The following is a 20813-nucleotide window of genomic DNA, read 5'->3' on the forward strand; positions in this document are numbered from 1 at the left end:
GAATTTTAGGGCCTGGCGCGGTGGCACAAGTGGTTAAGGTCCTCGCCTTGCATGCCCGGGATCCCATATGGGCGCCAGTTCTATCCCGGCAGCCCCGCTTCCCTTCCAGCTCCCTGCCTGTGGCCCCAGGAAAGCAGTCGAGGACGGCCCAAAGCTTTGGGACCCTGCACCCTCGTGGGAGACCCGGAAGAGGCTCCTGGTTTCGGATCGGCATAGCATTGGCTGTTGCGCTCACTTGGGTAGTGAATCATTGGACGGAAGATCTTCCTCTCTGTCTCTCCTCTCTGTATATCCGCCTTTCCAATAAAAACATAATAAAAAAAATAAATTAAAATGATTTTTAGTTTTCCTCATAGAGGTCTTTCACCCATTTAGTTAGCATAATTCCTAGGTATTTAAGATTCCTCTCCTAAATTTTAAAGGAAACCGTACTTACAATTTCTTTCTCATCCATGGAATTATTTGCGTACACTAGCGCCATTGATTTGTGTTCATTAATTTTGTATTCTGCTACCCTGCCAAAGTCTCCTATGAGTTCCAATAGTCTCTTGACTGAGTCTTTTATGTTCTCCTATGTAGAGAATCATGTCATCTGTGAATAGTGATAATTTCAACTCATTTCCAGTTTGTCATTCTTTAACTCTTTTTTTTTGCCTAATACCTCTGGCAAGGACTTCCAATACTATATTGAAGAGTAGCAGTGACAGTGGACATCCCTGTCTAGTTCCAGATTTTAGTGGAAAGGCTTCCAGTCTTTCCTCATTTAGTATGATGCTGGCATTGGGTTTTTTGTAAATTGCTTTGTGTTGTAGAATGTTCCTTCTATGCCTATCTTGTTTAGGGATTTTAACATGAAGTGGTGTTGGATTTTATCAAATGCCTTCTCTGTGTCTATTGAGGGGATCATGTGGTTTTGATTTTCCAGTCAGTAGATGTGATGTATCACATTTATTGATTTACAAATGTTGAACCATTCCTGCCTGCCTGGGATGAATCCCACCTGGTCCGGGTGAATGATCTGCCTGTTCTGCTGTTGGATTCAGTTGGCTAGTATTTTACTGAGGATCTTTGCATCTGTGTTCATAAAGAATATTGGTCTGTAGTTCTCTTTTTCTGTTGTTTCTCTATCTGGCTTTGGTATTAGGGTGACATTAGCTGCATAGAAAGAGTTTTGAAGGATTGCCTCTCTTTCTATTGTTTGGAAAAGCTTGTGTAGGATTGGGGTCAGTTCCTCTTGAAATGCTTGATAGAATTCAGCAGTGAAGCCATCTGGCCCAGGACTTTTCTCGGTTGGGAGGGCTTTAATTGCTGATTCAATCTCAGTGCATGTTATTGGGTTGTTTAGATTGTTAATTGCTTCTTGATTCAATTTTGGTGGCTTGTATGTGTTAAAAATTCTATCCATCTCCTCTAGGTCTTCTCATTTGTTCGCATATAGTTGCTTGTAATAGTTCCTGATGATTCTTTGTATTTCTGAGGTATCTGTTGTTATATCTCCTTTTTTATCTCTGATACTATTGATGTGTATTTTCTCCCTCCTTTTTTTGATTAGTTGGGCTAGTAGGGAGTCTATTTTGTTGATTTTCTCAAAGAACCAGCTCTTTGATTGATTGATAGGTCTCTTGGTCTCTATTTGGTTTATTTCCTCCCTTATTTTGATTATTTATTTTTTTCTACTAATCTTGGGATTGCTTTTTTGTTGCCTTTCTAGTTCCTTCAGCTGTAAGGTTAGCTGATTCACTTGATGCTTTTCTAGTTTCTTGACATAAGCATTGATTGAAGTGAACTTTCCTCTTAACATTGCCTTGATTGTACCCCATAAGTTTGATATGTTGATGCCTTCATTTGTTTCAAGCAATTTAAAATTTCCCCTTTGATTTCCTCTCTAACCCATTGCTCATTTCATAACATATTATTCAGTCTCCACATGTTTGTAAGTGTTCCTTGGTGTTTTGGCATCTTGGTCTCAAGCTTTACTCCTTGGTGGTCTGAAAAGATGCATGATATGATTTCCACTTTTTTTTTTAAAGATTTATTTTTATTATTTTTTATTGGAAAGGCGGATATACAGAGAGGAGAGACAGAGAGGAAGATCTTCCATCCGATGATTCACTCCCCAAGTGAGCCGCAACGGGCCGATACTATGCCGATCCGAAGCCAGGAGCCTCTTCCGGGTCTCCCACGCGGGTGCAGGGTCCCAAAGCTTTGGGCCGTCCTCAACTGCTTTCCCAGGCCACAGGCAGGGAGCTGGAAGGGAAGCGGGGCTGCCGGGATTAGAACCGGCGCCCATATGGGATCCCGGGCGTGCAAGGCGAGGACTTAACCACTTGTGCCACCGCGCCGGGCCCTGATTTCCACTTTTTAAAATTTGCTGAAGCTTGTTTTATGGAGTATAACATGATGAATTCTGGAGAAGATTCCATGTACTGATGAAAAAAGTGTGTTCTCTGTGGTATGAAAGGTTCGATAGATGTCAACTAAATCCATTTGCTCTAGTGTTTGGGTGAGTTCTATTGTTTCTTTGCTGAGTTTCTGGCTTTTTGATCTGTCCATTTGTGTTAATGGGATATTAAGGTCTCCCAGTATGATCGAATTGGAGTGTATTTCTCCCTTTAAGCCCCTTAATATTTGTTTCAAAGCAGCTAGTTGCTTTGGCGTTTGGAGCATAAACATTTATTATGCTGATCTCTTCTTGTTGAAGACATCCTTTGATCATTATGTGGTATCCTTCTTCATCTCTTTTAATGCTCTTTACATCAAATTCTATGTCATCTGATATAAGAATGGCTACCCCTGCTCGTCTTTCCTTACCATTTGCGTGGAATATCTTTTTTCATCCTTTCACTTTCAATTTCCTCTGATGTTTGTTGGTGAGATGTGTCTCCTGTAAGCAGCAGATAGCTGGGTTTTGTTTTTTGATCCAGTCCTCCAATCTATGGCATTTGACTGATGAGTTTAAGCTGTTTACATTCAGCAGTCAAACGCCATAGATCTTGTACATGCCAGTGGTTGTTCTGACCCAGCTCAGAATAGCCCTTCCCCCATCTTGACCTTTGCATCCAATGCTGCAGCATGACCTGTCCCTGTCTCCCCCTAGTTCCAACTCTCACTGGTGGGTGCTGCAGTTTAGCCCTGCCTAGATGGTTCTCATCCCTTACTCATTAAAACTGATAGGTGTTTGCCTAGCCTGGCATGACCTGCATTCCCGCCTGGCTCTTGCACATGCCAATGTGCTAAGGTTTGGCCAAACCCTGTCTGGTCTGCCCTACTCTAGAACCAACCCACAACTGGCCACCACTGGAACCACCTTGCCCGACCTGACCAACACTGAGGTCTGCACCAAATGCTCATTAGCAGGCTGCTTCCCTGTCCCCTCTGGGGCTCAGGCTCCCAGTTTCCACTGTGCATGCAGGCCAAGCAACCCAGGCTGCAGAGCCCAGTCATTCTCCATCCACTCTGGGGCTCAGGAGTCCAGCTTCCGCTATGGCATGCAGGTCCCAGCCATTCCCTGTCCCCTTTGGGGCTCAAAGACCTGGCTTCCACTGCACACATGGGCCAAATGATCCAGGCTGTCAGACCCTGGTCTTTCCATGCCCCCTCAGATGTGGTGTCTTAACTGCCACTCTCACCATGAGGGAGTTAGTCACGCTCCCCCCCCCCTTTTTTGATAAGGAAATGCCAGGAGAGCTCAAAAAATATGTGGAAAATTCATATGATGAAAAACCTATATATGAATTTCCAACTTTGTTTAAAAAATAAGTGTATTTTAATTAATGAACTTAAAAAAGATTTATTTATTTATTTTTTAAATTGGGAAGTTAGATTTGCAGAGGGAAGGAGAGACAGAGGGAAAGATCTTCCATCTGCTGATTTACTTTGAAGTAGCCACAACAGCCAGAGCTGAGCTGATCAGAAGCTAGGAGCCAGGAACTTCTGGGTCTCTCACGAGGATGCAGGGTCCCAAGGCTTGTAGGCTGTTCTCTACTGCTTTCCCAGGCTACAAGCAGGGAGCTGGATGGGAAGTAGAGCAGCTAGGATATGAATAAGCACCCGTTTAGGATCCCAGCACATGCAAGGCCAGGACTTTAATTACTAGGGTACTGCATCAGGCACAATTGATGAACTTTCAAAAAAATTAAAAGTTTTTTGGACCTAGACTGAGCAAATGTTTTAGTGTTCTTTCTTGTTTTAGGGATCTTTCCAACTAACAGTGGATTAGTGGACCTTTTCTGTCACATCCTTACCAGCATTTGTTGTTGATTTCTGTATGTAGGTCATTCTCAATAGGGAAGGAGGAAGAAAGGAAGGGATGAAACTCTATGCTTAGGAAGTTCTATCATGGAAAATAATACAGCAGAAAATTAATAAGCAGGAGTTCTAAATTTTATTTTCAAAGTTAGAATTACAGAGGAGAGAAGATATATATAATACACATATTATATATCTGTTGTATATATAAATCATATATAATATATAACACACATATGTTATATATATTATATATTACATGCTATTTAGCATCATCATTTATCATTTATATATATATGAGAAAGAGGCAGAAAGAGAAAGATTTTCCATTTGGTGTTTCACTTCTGGAATGGTCACAGCTGTTGGGTGTGACCAGATAAAGTCAGGAGCTTCATTCATTCTCCCATGTGGTTGGCAAGGACCATAACACTTGGGCCTTCTTTTGCTGCTCTCCTAGGCCATTATTAGGGAGCTGATTTGAAAGCAGAGCAGCTGGGATGTGAGCCAATGCCCACAAGTGATACCAGCCTTGCAGGTGGTGGTTTTACTTGCTGTGTCACAGTACTAGACCCCTAGCATGATTTCTATATGTGATTTTAAAAAAAGATTTATTTGTTTTTATTACAAAGTCAGATATACAGAGAGGAGGAGAGACAGAGAGGAAGATCTTACATCTGATGAGAAGTGGAGCTGCCAGGGTTAGAACCTGCGCCCATATGGGATCCCAGCGCGTTCAAGGTGAGGACTTTAGCCGCTAGGCCACACCACTGGGCCCTATATGTGACTTTTTTTAAAAAAAATTTATTTGTTTTTTATTGGAAAGGTGGGTTTACAGAGAGTAGGAGATATATAGAGATAGATCTTCCATCTGCTGGTTCACTCCCCAACTGGCTGTGACAGCTGGAGCTGAGCTGATCCAAATCCAGGAGCTTCCTCTGGATCTCCCACATGGTGCAGCATCCCAAGGCTTTGGACCATCCTCTACTGCTTTTCCAGGCAGGGAGCTTGATGGGAAGTGAAGCAGCTAGGACATGAACCAGTGCCCGTATGGGATCCTGGTATATGCAAGGCAAGGATTTAGCCACTGAGCCATCATACTGGGCCTTATATATGGGATCTTTATGACAAGCTAGTCTGTAATGTGAGCTACTTTAGTTTATGAAGACCCGAGTGACTTTTGGCGTTGGCATCTTGCTGTATAATCTACTCAAACTTGAACCAGGAAGGGATGCTAAATGTGTGTTGTACAAAAAAGCAAAACGAGAAATGTAACCTCAGGATCAAAGTGTGGGTCCTGGGCTTGGCTTTGTCTATTGAAATCTGGCTTCTTGGACCTAATCAGTTCTGTTCTCCTACTACAGACTCTTTGAAGGTCGCAGGCATGTTTTGGCCATCACTGATCCAGAAATGATGAAAACAGTGCTGGTGAAAGAATGTTACTCTGTCTTCACAAACCGACGGGTAAGTATTGAATTTTTTAAAAAAACAAGTACTTAACCTTTCGCAAATTTGCTTATCACAGTGATAATATCTTGCATATCTATAAAAATGGGATATTCCTGTAATGACAGGAAAAGAACAAAAAGCTTATTCAGATTTCATAAAGTTTTATGTGCTTTATTTCTCTCCCTCTCCCTTTCTCTCTGTCTGTGTTTGCGTGTACGTATGTATGTAGCCAAGGACATGGATCACATGTGTAGATTTCAACTACCAGAACAAACAACCTATGGAAATCTTCTCTCACCAAAAGACTCCCTTTTATTACTCAGTTTGAATTGCAATGTACATCTTGTCTTACCTTATAGCAGATTTCTTATTAGAATTAGTACTTTTTATTTGAAGATGCCATTGTTGGTTTTATAATTTATAGATTGTGCTTTTGTTGCCAAGATTGAACTTTCTTTGTGTAACCCTCATTTGTTGTATGATTTTGTGATTACCTTAAACCTGTAATTTATTTTGATTTAATTCCTGTGTAATGTATGGCGGTTATGTCACTGTTCATATTTTGCCCTATGGACTGCTCATTTGTTTCAACATCTCCTTCCCTCTCTCTGTCCCTTTATTGTATTGCTTTTTCACCAATGTTAGAAATTCGTTGGAACTCATGGTGTGGGTCTAGGTTTCATTACCTGTTCTGTTCTATTGATCACTGTGCCTAACACCCAATAATACCACTCTATCTTGTTTATGGTAGGTTTACAATAAGCATAATATCATGTGAAGTGAATTTTCCCACTTCATTTTTCTTTTCATGACTGGAATAGCTGTTCTTCGTTTTAATTTCTCCACACAAATTTGGAATAATTCATTTATATTTACATATCAATCTTGCTTAGATTTGGATGGGAATTGAATTAAAGCTATAGAAGAACTTTGTCAGAATTTGTATCCTTGTTGTCTTGAGTCTTCCAGTTGATGAACACAGCATGGCTCTTCATTGTGTTTTCTTGGCAAATTTTTGTGATTTTCAGCATATACATTCTATCTGTATATTGTTTTAAAACATTATTATTATTATCATTATTATTGCCTTATGATACAGTTCCATACACCATGGGATTTTTTTTACCACCTCCACAAGTCCCTTCATCCATACTGAAGCTCCCTAATTTATTAATATAGTACAGTCCTTCATAAACAGTCATATGTCCATCATTGCAGGCATGGATAATGGCAGAGAGCCCAGCATTATATTGTCAAGTAAACAGTTTCATTGGGAGTCAACCCATGATCTAGAAGTAGAAATTCATACTGCATTGTAGCCTCACATCTGCATATGACTGTCTCCATTACACAGTTACTATACATCCCCTTAAATGAAAAGCCACAATACTAAATCAACAACAGGAAAAAAATAGAAATTAACAATGCCATGAAATTAAATAACATGCTGCTAGACATGATAATCTCCATTACACAGTTACTGTACATCCCTTTAAGTGAAAAGCCACAAAACATCAACAACAGGAAGGAAGGAAGAAATTAAAGATGCCATGAAGTTAAATAACTAATGTGTCACTGAAGAAATGAAGAGAATCATGAACCTTCTTGAAGAAGATAACGCTACTGTATGATCTATGAGTTGTTGAAGAATTTAATCAGAAGAAAGTGTTTTAAAGAGATGAAACAAACAAACAAAAATCAAAATCTGTGAGATACAGTTTCTGCTGATCTTTGTTGGTGAGATATATCCTACCCGTGCCCCCGTAGGGAACAAATAGATCGGTTTTGTTATTTTAATCCAGTCTACTGATCTGTGATGTTTGATTGATGAGTTTAAGCCATTTACATTGAGGGTTAATGTGAATGGGTGGTAATTCGGTCCTGTCATTTTAGCAATGGGTTGTTCATTGATTTAGTCTTCTGTTGTTGTGTTACTGGGATGTTCTTCACATTTGCCTTTGGCTTTTCTCTGTCAAGAGAACATCTTTAAGTAAGTATCACTTGTAGGGCAGGTTTGGAAGAGGCATACATACTCTTTTAACTTTTCTTTACTGTGGAAGAATTTTATTTCATTTTCCAAGAGAAAGGAAAGCTTTGCTGGGTATGTTATCCTGGGCTGACAATTTTATTGCTTTGAGAATCTGGACTATGTCACGCCATTGTCTTCTGGCCTGTAGCATTTCCTGTGAGAGATCTCCTGTGAATTTAATTGGCATTCCTTTATATGTCAATTGATTTTTCTTTTCAAGTGCACATCTAAGGATCTTTTTCTTACGTTCAATTGAAGAGTGCTTGATTGTCATGTGTCATGGAGAAGATCGCTTTTGATCAAGCCTGTTGGAAGTTTTGTGCCCCTCCTGGATGTTGTTTCCCAATTCTTTCTCTGCATTAGGGAAAATTTGCCTTATTAGTTGATCGAATACACTTTTAACCCCACCTTCTTTTTCTGTACCTTCTGGGAATCCAGAACTCTTTTTTGGGGCCTTTTAGTGTCTTTCATTTGTTGAATACTTTTTTTTAAAGCTTTATCCAGTTCTATTTCCAGCTTTTTGTTTGTTTCCCACTGGTGACAGAAATATCTTTCAGTTCTGAGATTCTTTCTTCTGCTTGTTCTTTGTATTTTGGAGATTCTCCACTGTACTTTTAATTTGCTTCATGGTATTCTTCGTTTGTGATATATCAGCTTTCATTTGATTCATTGGTATTTCCTGTGTGACATGATCCTTAAATTGCTTGAATTCCTGATCATGTGCTTCTCATTATTGATTAGAAGCTTTATAACGAGTGATTTGGATGCTGTATCTACCATTTTCTCGAAGTATTTCTCAGTTATCTCTGAGGTTGGGCAAGGCCTTTGCTTTTTTGCAGGGGAGTATTCAGTAATGTTCATTGTGCCTCTGTGTCTTCTTTTGCTCTTGGTCCTGTGTTGGTCAGTTTCCAGATGCCCCTCTGCTTTCGTTTTTTCCTCTCCCATTTCCTGGTGTCCTCGCTGCTTCACACTGGCTTAATGTTTCTCTGTCTGTTTAAATATGTCCTTGCTCTACTTCGCTGTCTGTTGTGTTAACATTTTCTAACAAGTGTGTTCTGTTTTTTTTTTCTTCATGTTTAGAACCTGAGTTCTTTTTCAGTTTTTCATACAACATAAAATACATTTTTAAACTACAGATATTCCACTCTGCTATGTAGCCCTGAATTAATTATTTCTCAGTGTTTTTGTGCCTGTCATCCAGCTTTCCTCTATATTTTTCTCCAGTCCTTCAGAGCCTGCAGTAATCCCTGCTTTATGTTCAGACTGACTTTCTAAAACTTGCACGCATGAGAGAGAATTTGTTGTTGCCTTAATATAATGGTGCTTAACATAATGACCTTCTGTACCATTAGTTTTGTTGCAAATAACCAGACTTGATTTTGATTTATGGCTGTATTCATTGTAACTTATGGCTGCATTCCATTGTGAGTATATAGCACATCGTTGTATGTGTTTGTGGGTGAGTGTATGTAAAGAGAGATTGAGTGTATATAAAGAGGATTAGCTAGACTAAAGAGACAGTTTTCCCAGGATTTCTGGCTATCTGTCACCAACCCTTTTCTGTTTTGTACTTTCCTGAGGATGTTCTATGTTTTTGTTTCTGTTCTTCTCCTGGAAGAATGATTTTCTTATGTGAACCATTGATTTTTAAAAAGTTATAATTTTATTTTCATAATCTTGGCATGGTTGATACGACACAAAGAGTCAAGGGCTACAGGAAAGTGGGTAAGACCATTGTTTCCACATTCTCTCTCTTTTTTTCTATATCTGTGTTAAGGAGGGAGATAAAAGAGAAACCCTACCCAACCTTCTGCCCACCCCAGGTCCCTGATGTGGGGCATGCTCTGAGGGCACTACTCAAATTTCATTCACTCAAGTGAGGCTAGGCATATGAGATATTTATTGAAAGCATAACATTGGGTGTGCCAGCTTGTATACCTCACTAACATTTCAAAAATGACTAATGCCTATTTAATAATTGTTTACAATGCTGATGATTTTCTAATCATATGTAGGACAAAATGTCTTATGTTTGGATTTTAGCCTTTTGGACCAGTGGGATTTATGAAAAAGGCCGTCTCCATATCTGAGGATGAAGAATGGAAGAGAATTCGAACATTGCTCTCTCCTACTTTCACTAGTGGAAAACTCAAGGAGGTAATGAAATAGTGGATATTTATTAGAAACTTGAATGAATCTGGGGACAGGTAGAAAGTTACACCCTAGTTCATTTTGAAAGAGAAAATTCATTGGGTTTTAGTGTCCTCCAAATTGTCTTTTGATTTTATGACCTAGAAGAGATATTACATTCATTAAAATGACTTCAGCGTTGGTAGTTATGTTCTGATTTTTTTTAAAAAAATTTACTTATTATTATTTTAAGAGAGAAGGTTAAGAAGAGAGAGAGAGAGAGAGAGAGAGAGAGAGAGAGAGAGAGAGAGAGAGACAAAGAGAAAAAGGAAGAGGAGAGAGAAAAGGAGAGGAGAGGAGAGAGACTGGGAAACATATCCAAAGCCAGGAGCCAGGTGCTTCTTCTGGGTCTCCCAGGGAAGGTGAAGGGTCCCAATAACTTGGGCCATCCTATGCTACTTTCCAAGGCTATAAGCGGGGAGCTCAATGGGAAATGGAGCATCCAGAACATGAACTGGTGCCCACATGTGATACCAGTGCCTGAAGTTAGAGGGCTAGGCTGTTGGGTCATTGCACGATCCCTAATCCGTGTTCTTCTTACTTGAGTCTCTAGCTTAAACTGTGCGGTAGTGGTCTGTATACAGAAACATTATGTCACTTCTCCATGAATTCAAAAGCATATTTTTATGTTACTTGAATCTCTGTATTTCTCTATGACTGGTATTATGTATTTGTGCTTAGATGATACCCATAATTGCCCAGTATGGAGATGTGTTGATGAAAAACCTGAGACAGGAAGCAGAGAAAGGCAAGCCTGTAGACTTGAAAAAGTAAGTATGAATGTAGTTGCAGAGGTTCTGAACTCTTTCAGTGTGTGCCATGGAGTTGAAATTTTTCTTCTGGAGTCACTAACAGCACACAAAAGCAGGTATGTGCTGTTAGATCTCCAGTAAGTCATCCAAAAAAGGAGACAGCTGAAACTTGAAGACATGGAAGTTGGGAACAGAAAGGACTTGATTTGAATAGAGCGCATAATAGTTACCTGCTTGATTTCACCTTAACTGTTTGGGATACAAAATCCATAGGTAGAAAGAAGAAACTTGATTGTACCAAAGTTTTGTTTGTAGATGGTATGGGTTGGGTCTGGGGAGGTAGGGGAAGCATTTTGTACGTATTGGGAGACAGGGTGTAGGGCAGAAGAGTCCAGTGTGTGTGTAGGAACAATTGAAATGGCTTCATGGTTTTGCTGAGGATAGTAGAAAAATGCTAGATGTTGAAATATATCTGTTGCTTCTGATTTCTTGAGTCTCCGAAGAAAAACAAAAGCCCTGTAAAGACCATGGGCAGGTCAACAAAATAATTTATCATCTAACTAGGCTATTTATTTCTTTATTCATACTAATTTGAAGGGAAGAGAGGAAGAGAGAAATATTCCATCTCCTGATCCTAAATGCCTGTAACAGTGTAGGCTGGGGTAAGCTGAAGCGAAGAGCTGGGACTCAATTCACATATCTTCTGTGAGTGGAAGGGCTTAAGTATTTGACCATTATTAGTAGGATGTGCATTCATAAGAAGCTGGAACTGTTAGTGAAGCTGATATTTGGCCTGAATACTCAGACATGGAATGGTGCTTCCGAAACAACATCCTAACTGCTGTGCTACTCTCTCTCCAGCCTCCCATCTGGGATAATTTTGAATTATTTGGGAACAATCTGTGTAAAGTGAGACTGTCCTGGGCAAGCAGGGGACACTTGTTCACATAGTTATGAATTATTCTAAATAAATATTGGAGGAGATGTGTACTATATTTAGCAAGTGTTATCCTTGGGCTTATATTTTACAGATATAAAGGGCAACCTTAAATCCTGGAGATGAGAAGGAAGGGATCTTTTAGGAGCTTTGACAATGGAGAGAAGGAGGAATGATGTTCCTGCCATTTAGAGCAGGGTGTTGCTATTCTGTAATGTACTGAAGATAACTCATCTCTGTACATAGTCCCTAGGATGTGGTAAGACCTAGGTGAATGGCACTCTCTTCAGTCCCCTGGAAGAGTGAATTTGCTACCTTGTCCTGTTGAAGCCCAGGGCTTCCACACCAGGAACATCCACATACGTCATACAGTTGTAATTTGTTCAGTTATGGGTGTGTGACTCTTCATGTCCTGATCTGCTTGAGCTGAGATGTGTATCTTAAGTTTCCCAGAGTCCTACCACGCCTAGAAGAAAGACAACTGCATTGTATACCCATAGTAAATGTGTGAATGTGAGTGATGGAAACATCGGCCACCCTGAAAAACGTGCTATCAGTTTATTTATTTGAAAGGCAGAGAGAAGTGAGAACCAAGAGGGAGAGGTATGGAGGAGAGAGAGTGGAGAGGAGCTATCTTCCATTTGCTGGTTCAGTAGAGTATGCCATGCTGAAGCCAAGGATCTAGAAGTCTAACTCCAGGTCCCACACGGGTGGCAGGGGCTAAGTTGTTAAACTGCCATCTTCTACGTCCCAGGATGCATTAGCAGGAAACTAGATGAGAAGTTGTGTAGGTTGGACTTGAACCAGCACTCCGAGTGGTGATGTGGGCTTACCAAACTTAACCCACTGAACCACACTGCCTGCTTCAGGAGGTGGTCCAGGCAGTGTGTGGCTGTCTACCTTTTGTGTGTGACATGTGCTTTCCCAGCACTTCCTCCTGCATGTGTAGCTGAATAATGGCAAGAAGGTGCTGGTTTAATTGTCCTGGTGTCTCTCTCTCCTCAGAATCTTTGGAGCCTACAGCATGGATGTGATCACTGGCACATCATTTGGAGTGAACATTGATTCTCTTAGAAACCCACAGGATCCCTTTGTGAAAAACGTCAGCAGGCTATTAAAATTTAATTTCTTTGATCCTTTTCTTCTCTTAATAAGTAAGTAGTGTACTATTTCATCTATTTTTAAAAAGTGCCTTTTAGATCTGATTCATAAAGCATGTACTGCACCCATTTAAATAGTACATTTATGCTATCATATTTGCCAGTTTTAGAACTTTTTTTGTCAATTTAATAATCCCATTATTTCTTTCACCATCCCTACTCCTCCCCCCTCCCCATTTTCACTAATCTTCCTTTCTGTCTCCATGGATTGACTATTATTTACACTTTATATAAATGGAATAATAGGTGTTCACTTGTGACTGGCATCTTTCACTTGTTAGACTGTCAATGTTGATTCATGTGTCATGATGTATTTTGTAATTATGGTAAAGAATCTTGTCATATAGCATTCAATGTTTATTAATCCTTTTGTAAGCTGTTGGACATTTGAATTGATTCCATGTTTTGTCTACTGAAAGCCATATTCATTCTATGAGTGGTCATGCACATGTGACCACTGTAAATATGCGTTTTAATCTTTTTAGGTGTATGCTTGATAGTAGAATGGTTGGTAGTAATTTTGTGTTTAATTCACTCATCAACTTTCAAATAGCTGATCACAATTACTATAATTTTATTTTCCAATCTGAAGTGTGTAAGGTTCCAACTTTTTCACTTCCTTGTCAGTGCTTGATTTTTCCATCTTTTTGATCACAGTTTCTCTAGTGAATAGAAGTAGTAACCCATGGCAGTTTTGATCATCCTCAACTTGATAATTAAATTGTATGCACCATTTACCATTTTCATGCCTCTGTATTTATACACTGCAGATAAAAATTCATTTAAAAGATACATGCTTTGTAAAAACTTTATCGTATTTTTGTATTTTAAAAAACTGTCCTGATAGTTTCCTTTTAGGTACAAATGTTTAATTTATGGGAAAATGTACAGTTTGTAATATTTTCTTTTTCTGTTTCTGATTTGGGTATTAAGTGTATGAATCCCTTGTTAAATCTGAGGTCTTGAAATTAACCCTCTTGACTTTCCTGTTTGAGTTGCATAGTTTTAGGTCTGCAGTGTAATACTTTGATAGTTTTTGAGATAGGTTTGTTTTTCCTCTCCACGAAAATCTTTAGTAAAAGGCGAAAGATTTATACGATCTAGAGATAGGTTTGTTTTTAAAGATTTATTTTTATTTATTTGAAAGACACAGAGAAAGAAAGAGAGAGAAAAAGATCTTCCATCTGCTAGTTCACTCTCCCTGCGGCCTCAGCAGTCAAGGGTGAGCCAGGCTGAAGCCAAGGAGCTTCTTCCAGGTCTCCCACATGGGTTATAGGATCCCAAACACTTGGATTGTATCTTTGTCATGATGTATTTGTCTAATGTTGTTTTTCGTGTAATATCTGTCCCATAGAATGAATTTAGAAGCATCTATTTTTTTGGTGTTTTGCCAATATTTGTGAAGAAGTAGTATCAGCTATCTTTCATACTAGATGGAAATCACCATTGAAATAATCTAGAATTGTGATTTTCATTGTAGACAGGTTTTAATAACTTTGTGTTCTATACATATTGTCTACTCCCTTCAGTTTCCATTCTGTAATTTGTCTATAGGATTTATTCATTTTATTTAATTTATGAAAATTTTCTAATAACTTTATTGTTAGTAGATTTCCTTTATAATTCTTTTTATTTCTGAAGTTGATGTAATTACCTGTAATTCATTTCTGATGATAGTCATTTGTCAGGTGTCTTTATTTATTCATCTGAGTAGCTAAAAGCTTGCCATTTTGTTGATATTTAGAAAAAAAAGCATTTTATTTTATCAATTTTTCTCTGTCATATATTGTATGTTTCATTAATTTCCACTTTGGTCTTTGCTCTTTTCTCATTTTAGTTTGCTCCTAATTATTTGTGTGTTAGCATGTAAAGTTGGATTATTGATTGGAAACTTTTAAAAAATTGAGAGATTTGTAACAATATATTTCCTTCTAAGCAATGCTTTCACTATGTCCTACAAAAATATGCTTTGAGGTTTGCCATAAGTGACTTCAGTTTTATTGATTGCGAAGTATTTGCAATTGTCCTTTTAATTTCTGCTTTGACCCATTGGTAATTCAGGAGAATTGACTGTATTCCACATATTTGTGATCTTGCTGTTTTCTTTCTGTTACTGATTATAGTTTCATTCTATGGCAGCTGATGAATGCATTTTGAAGTAGACAGTTATTAATACAGCAACAAAGTGTGGTTCCATCCCTATTGTCATTTCAAAGATAAAGAAAAGGGCATTGGTTGTTCTGTTCAAGCCATTGGCTTGGAAGTCTAAGGAAAAAGTGCTGAAGCAATCCGTCTTGGTTGAGAACCACTCTTCTGACTGAGAAATGATAATTGTGTCACACAATTTTGTTTTTTTAAAAATTGTGATTTCTTTATTTTCTTTCTCCTGTAGCTCTCTTTCCATTCCTTATCCCAGTTTTTGAGGCATTACATGTCAGTATGTTCCCAAAAGAGGTTACTGATTTTTTGAAAATGTCTGTAGAAAGGATGAAGGAAGATCGTCTGAAAGACAAGCAGAAGGTAAATGTGATGTTGCTTGCATTTCGATGTTTTGTTTTTGCTGGGATTTTGGGCTGTAAACAGGATTTTAATATTTCTCTGTGCATTTGTTGATGGCAGAGAGTTTAGGTTTATAAAGGAGAGTTTTTAACACTTGGGGATACGAATAAGGTGGGGTTTGGGGTAGGTAATATGAAAATAAGTCAGGACATTTACAGTGTAATAATAGGTAAACACTTAGTATTTTGAAGAATACTATTGAGGTAGGAACATTATCATTTCCATCCCACTGAACAAGTTGTCAAGGTTTAAAAACAAATGTTTAGAAACCGTTTACTGAAACTGGTCTCCCCAGATCTTAGATTTTTAAAGAATCATCTTCATCTCATGTGCCTTATTTTACATAAGCTACTGTGAAAGGTCCCATTAGTCTACCTGATGGGAGAGTGTCTATGTTGTATTTGCAAAGCTCCTGGCTTGGTTGGGTCAGTGGTCTTTTGTGGGCATTGAGGCTGTAAACTGGCTAACTGGACATTGCTTTTGTGTAGTCTGGAGTCCTGTACAGGGAGGTTTGCAGGTTGGCAAACAGGACCAGATACCTGAGTGTCACTGAATTTAGTATGTCTGTTTTTGGGATGTGAAATATTTGAAGATTTGCACCTGAACATTGGTAAGGATCTGTGGGAGTTTAATCTGTGCAGATATTGAGTAAGAGCCCAGGGAGAACAGAAAGGACTTGCTGAGCAAGCGTGACAGTAGAAGGAGCAGAAGCTTCTTTTGCTGGGAAGCTGTGTTCAAAAGCCAGAAAAACTCAGGATCAGAAGGCAAGTGACAGTGTGGCTGGATTTTTCTTGGGGAAATGAAATGCCCTCTTAGACTTCCAGACTACTGCTTTGTTCACTGTGCCTCAGGCAACTCCAGTGAGACTTGGACTTAAGAGGGGTCTTCTCAGAAGGCAGGCACAGTGGTGTACTGCTAACATAGGGTTACCTTGTCTTTGACATTTCTGTTTTAGCACCGAGTAGATTTTCTGCAACTGATGATTAACTCCCAGAATTCCGAAGAAATCAATTCCTACAAAGGTAATTATGAATGGATGGGAAGCTCTGAGGAAGGGTTTATTCTTAAATGTACATGACATTTTCGAGGAGATGAGCATTTCTGCCAGCCTGCAGAGATGCATGTTCAGATGTTATCAGTGGAGGTCAGAGTGAATTCTCCCAGCCTGTGGCATGAGGAGAACCATGCATTTCTTTTTTTATTTCTATTCTTTCTTTCTAGTTTTAAAGCAAGATTTATTAGACAAGTTGAGGAAGGGGACTCCTGTCCTAGTGACAGGAGAGAGTTCTGAGATAAAAAGGACCCTAGTCCTCTGCCATAGTGGCAGGAGGAAAAGAAAGAAGACCCCGAACCATGCATTTCATGCTGGGAAACCAGTGAATGGTTGGTGAATCACAGTTGTTGGTAGAACAGAGGTGGACCCCTGGTCACGTACAGATCCCTGAATCAGAGTGTCTGCCTGGAAATGTTCATCTAGGTGTGGAACTTGTCCGGAGCTCTGATATTAACTGGGACTGCTTGGTGGAAGTGTGCTCAGTGGCCTAATAGCCTGTAAAATTCAATTTTTTCTGTTTGTAATACACATGCACCCTGTGGGAGAAACCTTGCAGAGTTTTTTGCAGTTTCTCCTCAACCTCTACCTGGTAGTTTCATCATGCACTGATGGCTTTCAAGTGAAACCATGATCACTCACTGGATGTGAAATGACTTCCTACTCATCATTTTTGGGAGCTGAAAGTGATTATTGCTACTGAGGTGTCTGCTTTCTAGATTATTCAAAACAAGGAAAATTAAATTTATCTATACAGAACTAGAAATAAAATACTTCCAAATGTATGATACTCAATGGTGTCAACAGGTCTTTGTTTTCTCCATCTCCTCATGTTTCATTTTTCTCAAACACCTCCTCCCCAGTTCATATCCTTTTTCTTTGATGTAGATTTTTTGATGATGGTCATTTTCAGCCTACTAGTATTTTGCCAACCCTCTGGCAAAATTATGAAGCACTTAACAACTGGCTTAGATAGTAAGATGGACTGATTCCAGTACATCTGTGTAAATCTATCGATGTCTACATTCCTTCTCACTCATATTTTGTTAAGATGGCCTGTAATTTAAATTTTTCTTATTATATTTTGAGGGAGGGATGGAGAGAGAGAAAGAGAAGAGAGACAGAGTGAGTATGCACTTTTCAAATACCAATTCAGTCCCCAGATATTCACAATGTCCACAGATGAATCAGGATGCCAGGATCCAGGAATTGAATCCGTTTCTCCTACATGGTGGCAGAAACCCAATTATTTGATTCATGGCCACTGTAGTCCAGGGTCTGAATTAGCAGAGCACTTGAATTGAGGCTAGAAATGTGACTTGAAAACAAGCATTCTGCAATTGGATTTGAATCCCGTAGGCATCTTAACCAGTATGTTAACCAGTATATTCACTTCTTTGTCATTTACCTTATCAGCTTCCTTTGATAAGGAAAATTCTCTGTAGTTTCAGTGTTCAGTATAATAATCACCAGACATATGTAGCATGAATATTTGGCATACAGGTAGTGCAAGTAAACAAAGTTTTAGATTGCATTCTTTTTTTATTTATTAATTACATTGCATTATGTGACACAGTTTCATAGGTTCTGGGACCCCCTCACCCTCCTCCCACCCCTCTCCAACCCCTCCCCCCATGGTGGATTCCTTCACCTTGTTGCAGTATTATAGTTCAAATCCTAAATGAAAATTTGAAAGTGGACATGATAGTTAAAGGTGACTGTGACAAACTAGAGATGTGTGGTTTGAATTTCTAGTCCATTTTCATTACAGTATCAACAGGTTTATGTTAACATGGAGAAAGCATTTTGAAGTTGCTCACAATTATATCATAGAAATTGTCAGTGGTAAACCAGGACTCTGTAGACATTTTTCACGTTAATCTCATATGTTTTAGAATATAATTTGTTTAGTTAGGGTAGGTATATGTTAATTTCAGTGTTGTAGATACCTAAATGTCACAATCAGACTTGACCAAACAGATAACTCTTTCAGATTTTAGATTCTTTCAGAATTAAAATTTAGAGAGATGCCAGCTCATAACCGCAAGGGCTGGATTGGGAACTTGAGGAAAGGAAATATAGGGAGCATGCACTTGAGAAGAGGGCATTCAGGCCATGATTTTGCAGGCGTTGTTGTATCCCATCTTTCAGTATCTCATGCTGACCCATGTTTTTCTATTGATACATTCCATTACCAGCTATTTTACTGCTCCTCAACTGACTAGGATGAATCACAGCACTTCTAGATCCTTTTCTTTCTCTGAATCTCTTTACAGTCTGAGATTATGATGTTTCAGGTCTGCCTCAGATCTTGTCACGCTTGATGCCTTTCAAAAGTATAACCCATGTTTTTCAAGTCAGGTTGTGCATACTAGGTTCTCATGTTGCATGAAAAGTGAGAATTTGATTTTGTGCTTCTAGGGTATAGTTTGGACATGTGCAGTTCTTTGCTTAATGAAATACTTATTGATTGTTTGTTTATTTGTTTGAGAGCTACAGAAATATGTAAAGACAGATCTTCCTTTTTTCTGTCTGTATAGTTGACATTAGTGTGAATACCATACATTGTTTGGTTCTGAATTCTCAATTTTTTTCTTCTGGATATTTTGAAGGTTTATGTGAACTTTTTGTTTTTTTCTCTCACTTATTTATTGAAATACAGAGTTAGACAGTGAGAGAACAAGAGTGAAAGTGTGTGCTTTGTCATCTGCTGGTTCACAGACTAAATGACTGCAACAGCTGGGGCTGGTTTAGGCGGAAGCCAGGAGACTGGAGCTCTATCCAAGGCTTCCACTTGGGTGTATGGGCCTAAATCTTTGGGTCTCTTTTGTTGCTTTTCCAGGTGCTTTAGCTTAGCTTTGAATTGAAAGTGGAGCACCTGGACTTGAATCCATTGTTTGTATGGAATGCTGGTATCTTAGGTCATAGCTTAACCCATAAAGTATAAGCATTTATCTCTAGGTGGAATTTATTCATCTACTGGTTTGATTCATACTCATCAATTTTACTTAAAATGTGTTTCTTCTCTTTTTAGCTCTGAGTGATATAGAGCTTGTAGCCCAGTCAATTATCATTCTTTTTGCTGGCTATGAGACCACTAGCAGTACGCTCTCCTTTATTATGTATCTTTTGGCCACTCACCCTGAGATCCAGCAGAAGCTACAGGAGGAGATTGATGCAGCTTTGCCCAATAAGGTGAGTGAGTAATACAAAGGGCAGGGACACTGGCAGAGACAGTGTCTTGATAGAAAACCTCCACAGTACTGTTCATGGGAATGGTTGCCAATGTGTGGCTTGGATACTTTCACTGGCAAATTTAGGAAAAAAAAAACTGAAGAAGAAAACACATGAAGAAACAAAATGATGATCGCTACTCACTGAATTGTAAGATCTTTGTAAATTGGTGTTGGTCCTGGGTGTCTGTGCCAAGTCAAAAATATCTGCAGAACCATGGTGGCACCTACAGGGAGTCCCTGTTGCTCAGGTTTGTGGTCATTAGCTCTGCTTCAAGTGGCTGGACTTGGTTTGTTCTAGCTGTTGGCTGAGTGGGCCTGGCCTGGGGAGGCAGGCTGTGCTCTGCTTCCTGCATATCTCATCCTCCAGTCACACCACCCGTGGTAAAGGAGAAAAGAGACGACTCAGGGTCTCTGGCTCTTGAGTCAAACTCAGTCTCTCCAAGATAACACCAAGTGATAGGCTCATATTATGTAACCTCACGTCGGGGTGTGTGGCTGTTTGATGGCAAGGTAAATAGCAGTGTCTTCTTCCGAGTTTGCAGCTGACGCTGCAGCTATACCCGAGAGACATTCTATCAACAGTGAATGGGGCTGGAGTGGGTTCTTATCTTGTTCTCGAACTTGTTCTTTTCATCAAAACTGAAATTGTTGCCATGTTAACATCATTTTAAGCTCTTTCATGGTAAGTGTAGGATAGAAATAGTCCAAGTTCTCATTTGTGCAATTAAAAAAAAAGATTTACTTAGTTGCTTATTCACTCATTTGCTTAGTTGCTTATTCACTCATTTTGAGTGTAAGAGCTAGAGAGAATGAGGCAGACAGATCTGGTTTGCTTCCCGAGTGGTCATAATGGCTAGTGCAGCGCCAAGCCAAGCCAAAGCAAGCCAGATATCAGGAGCTGCTTCTGGACTCTCAGTAGCTTATAAGAACTAAAACTCTTGGAACATGTTCATTCTTTTTTTTTTTCATTTATGTTCTTTGTGATACAGTTCTTTAGTCTCAGGGATTTCCCTTTCCATCCTCCTGTGCCCCATTGTTTCTCCCGTAACAATGGTATAGTCCTCCAGCAACAGCCCATCATTTTTCAGTGTATCATAAAATTGTAGGTATAGACGATGGTACAAAGTCAAGCATCCTATTGTCAAGAAATATTTAACAGTTTCATTGGGAGTCCATTGTTTATTCAGAGGTACAGATGCATACTG

General features: G+C 39.1%; 1 protein-coding gene and 1 pseudogene across 3 annotated transcripts in view; one reads left to right on the forward strand and one right to left on the reverse strand.

Annotated features, from left to right (window-relative positions):
• Positions 1-20813, forward strand: part of LOC121156612 (cytochrome P450 3A6) — a 44723-nt gene that overhangs the window by 10748 nt on the left and 13162 nt on the right. For all 3 annotated transcript variants that reach the window (XM_040980402.1, XM_040980401.1, XM_040980403.1), the window contains 7 exons: positions 5610-5709; positions 9767-9880; positions 10595-10683; positions 12608-12756; positions 15155-15282; positions 16277-16343; positions 19407-19567. In XM_040980402.1, the coding sequence (XP_040836336.1) occupies positions 5610-5709; positions 9767-9880; positions 10595-10683; positions 12608-12756; positions 15155-15282; positions 16277-16343; positions 19407-19567 (808 nt within the window). The remainder of the gene's footprint in view (positions 1-5609; positions 5710-9766; positions 9881-10594; positions 10684-12607; positions 12757-15154; positions 15283-16276; positions 16344-19406; positions 19568-20813) is intronic.
• Positions 13820-13869, reverse strand: LOC121156625 (annotated as a pseudogene).

This window comes from Ochotona curzoniae, unplaced genomic scaffold (assembly GCF_017591425.1).
Source record: "Ochotona curzoniae isolate NIBS_2020 unplaced genomic scaffold, NIBS_Ocur_1.0 contig_3437, whole genome shotgun sequence".
Lineage (NCBI taxonomy): Eukaryota > Metazoa > Chordata > Mammalia > Lagomorpha > Ochotonidae > Ochotona > Ochotona curzoniae.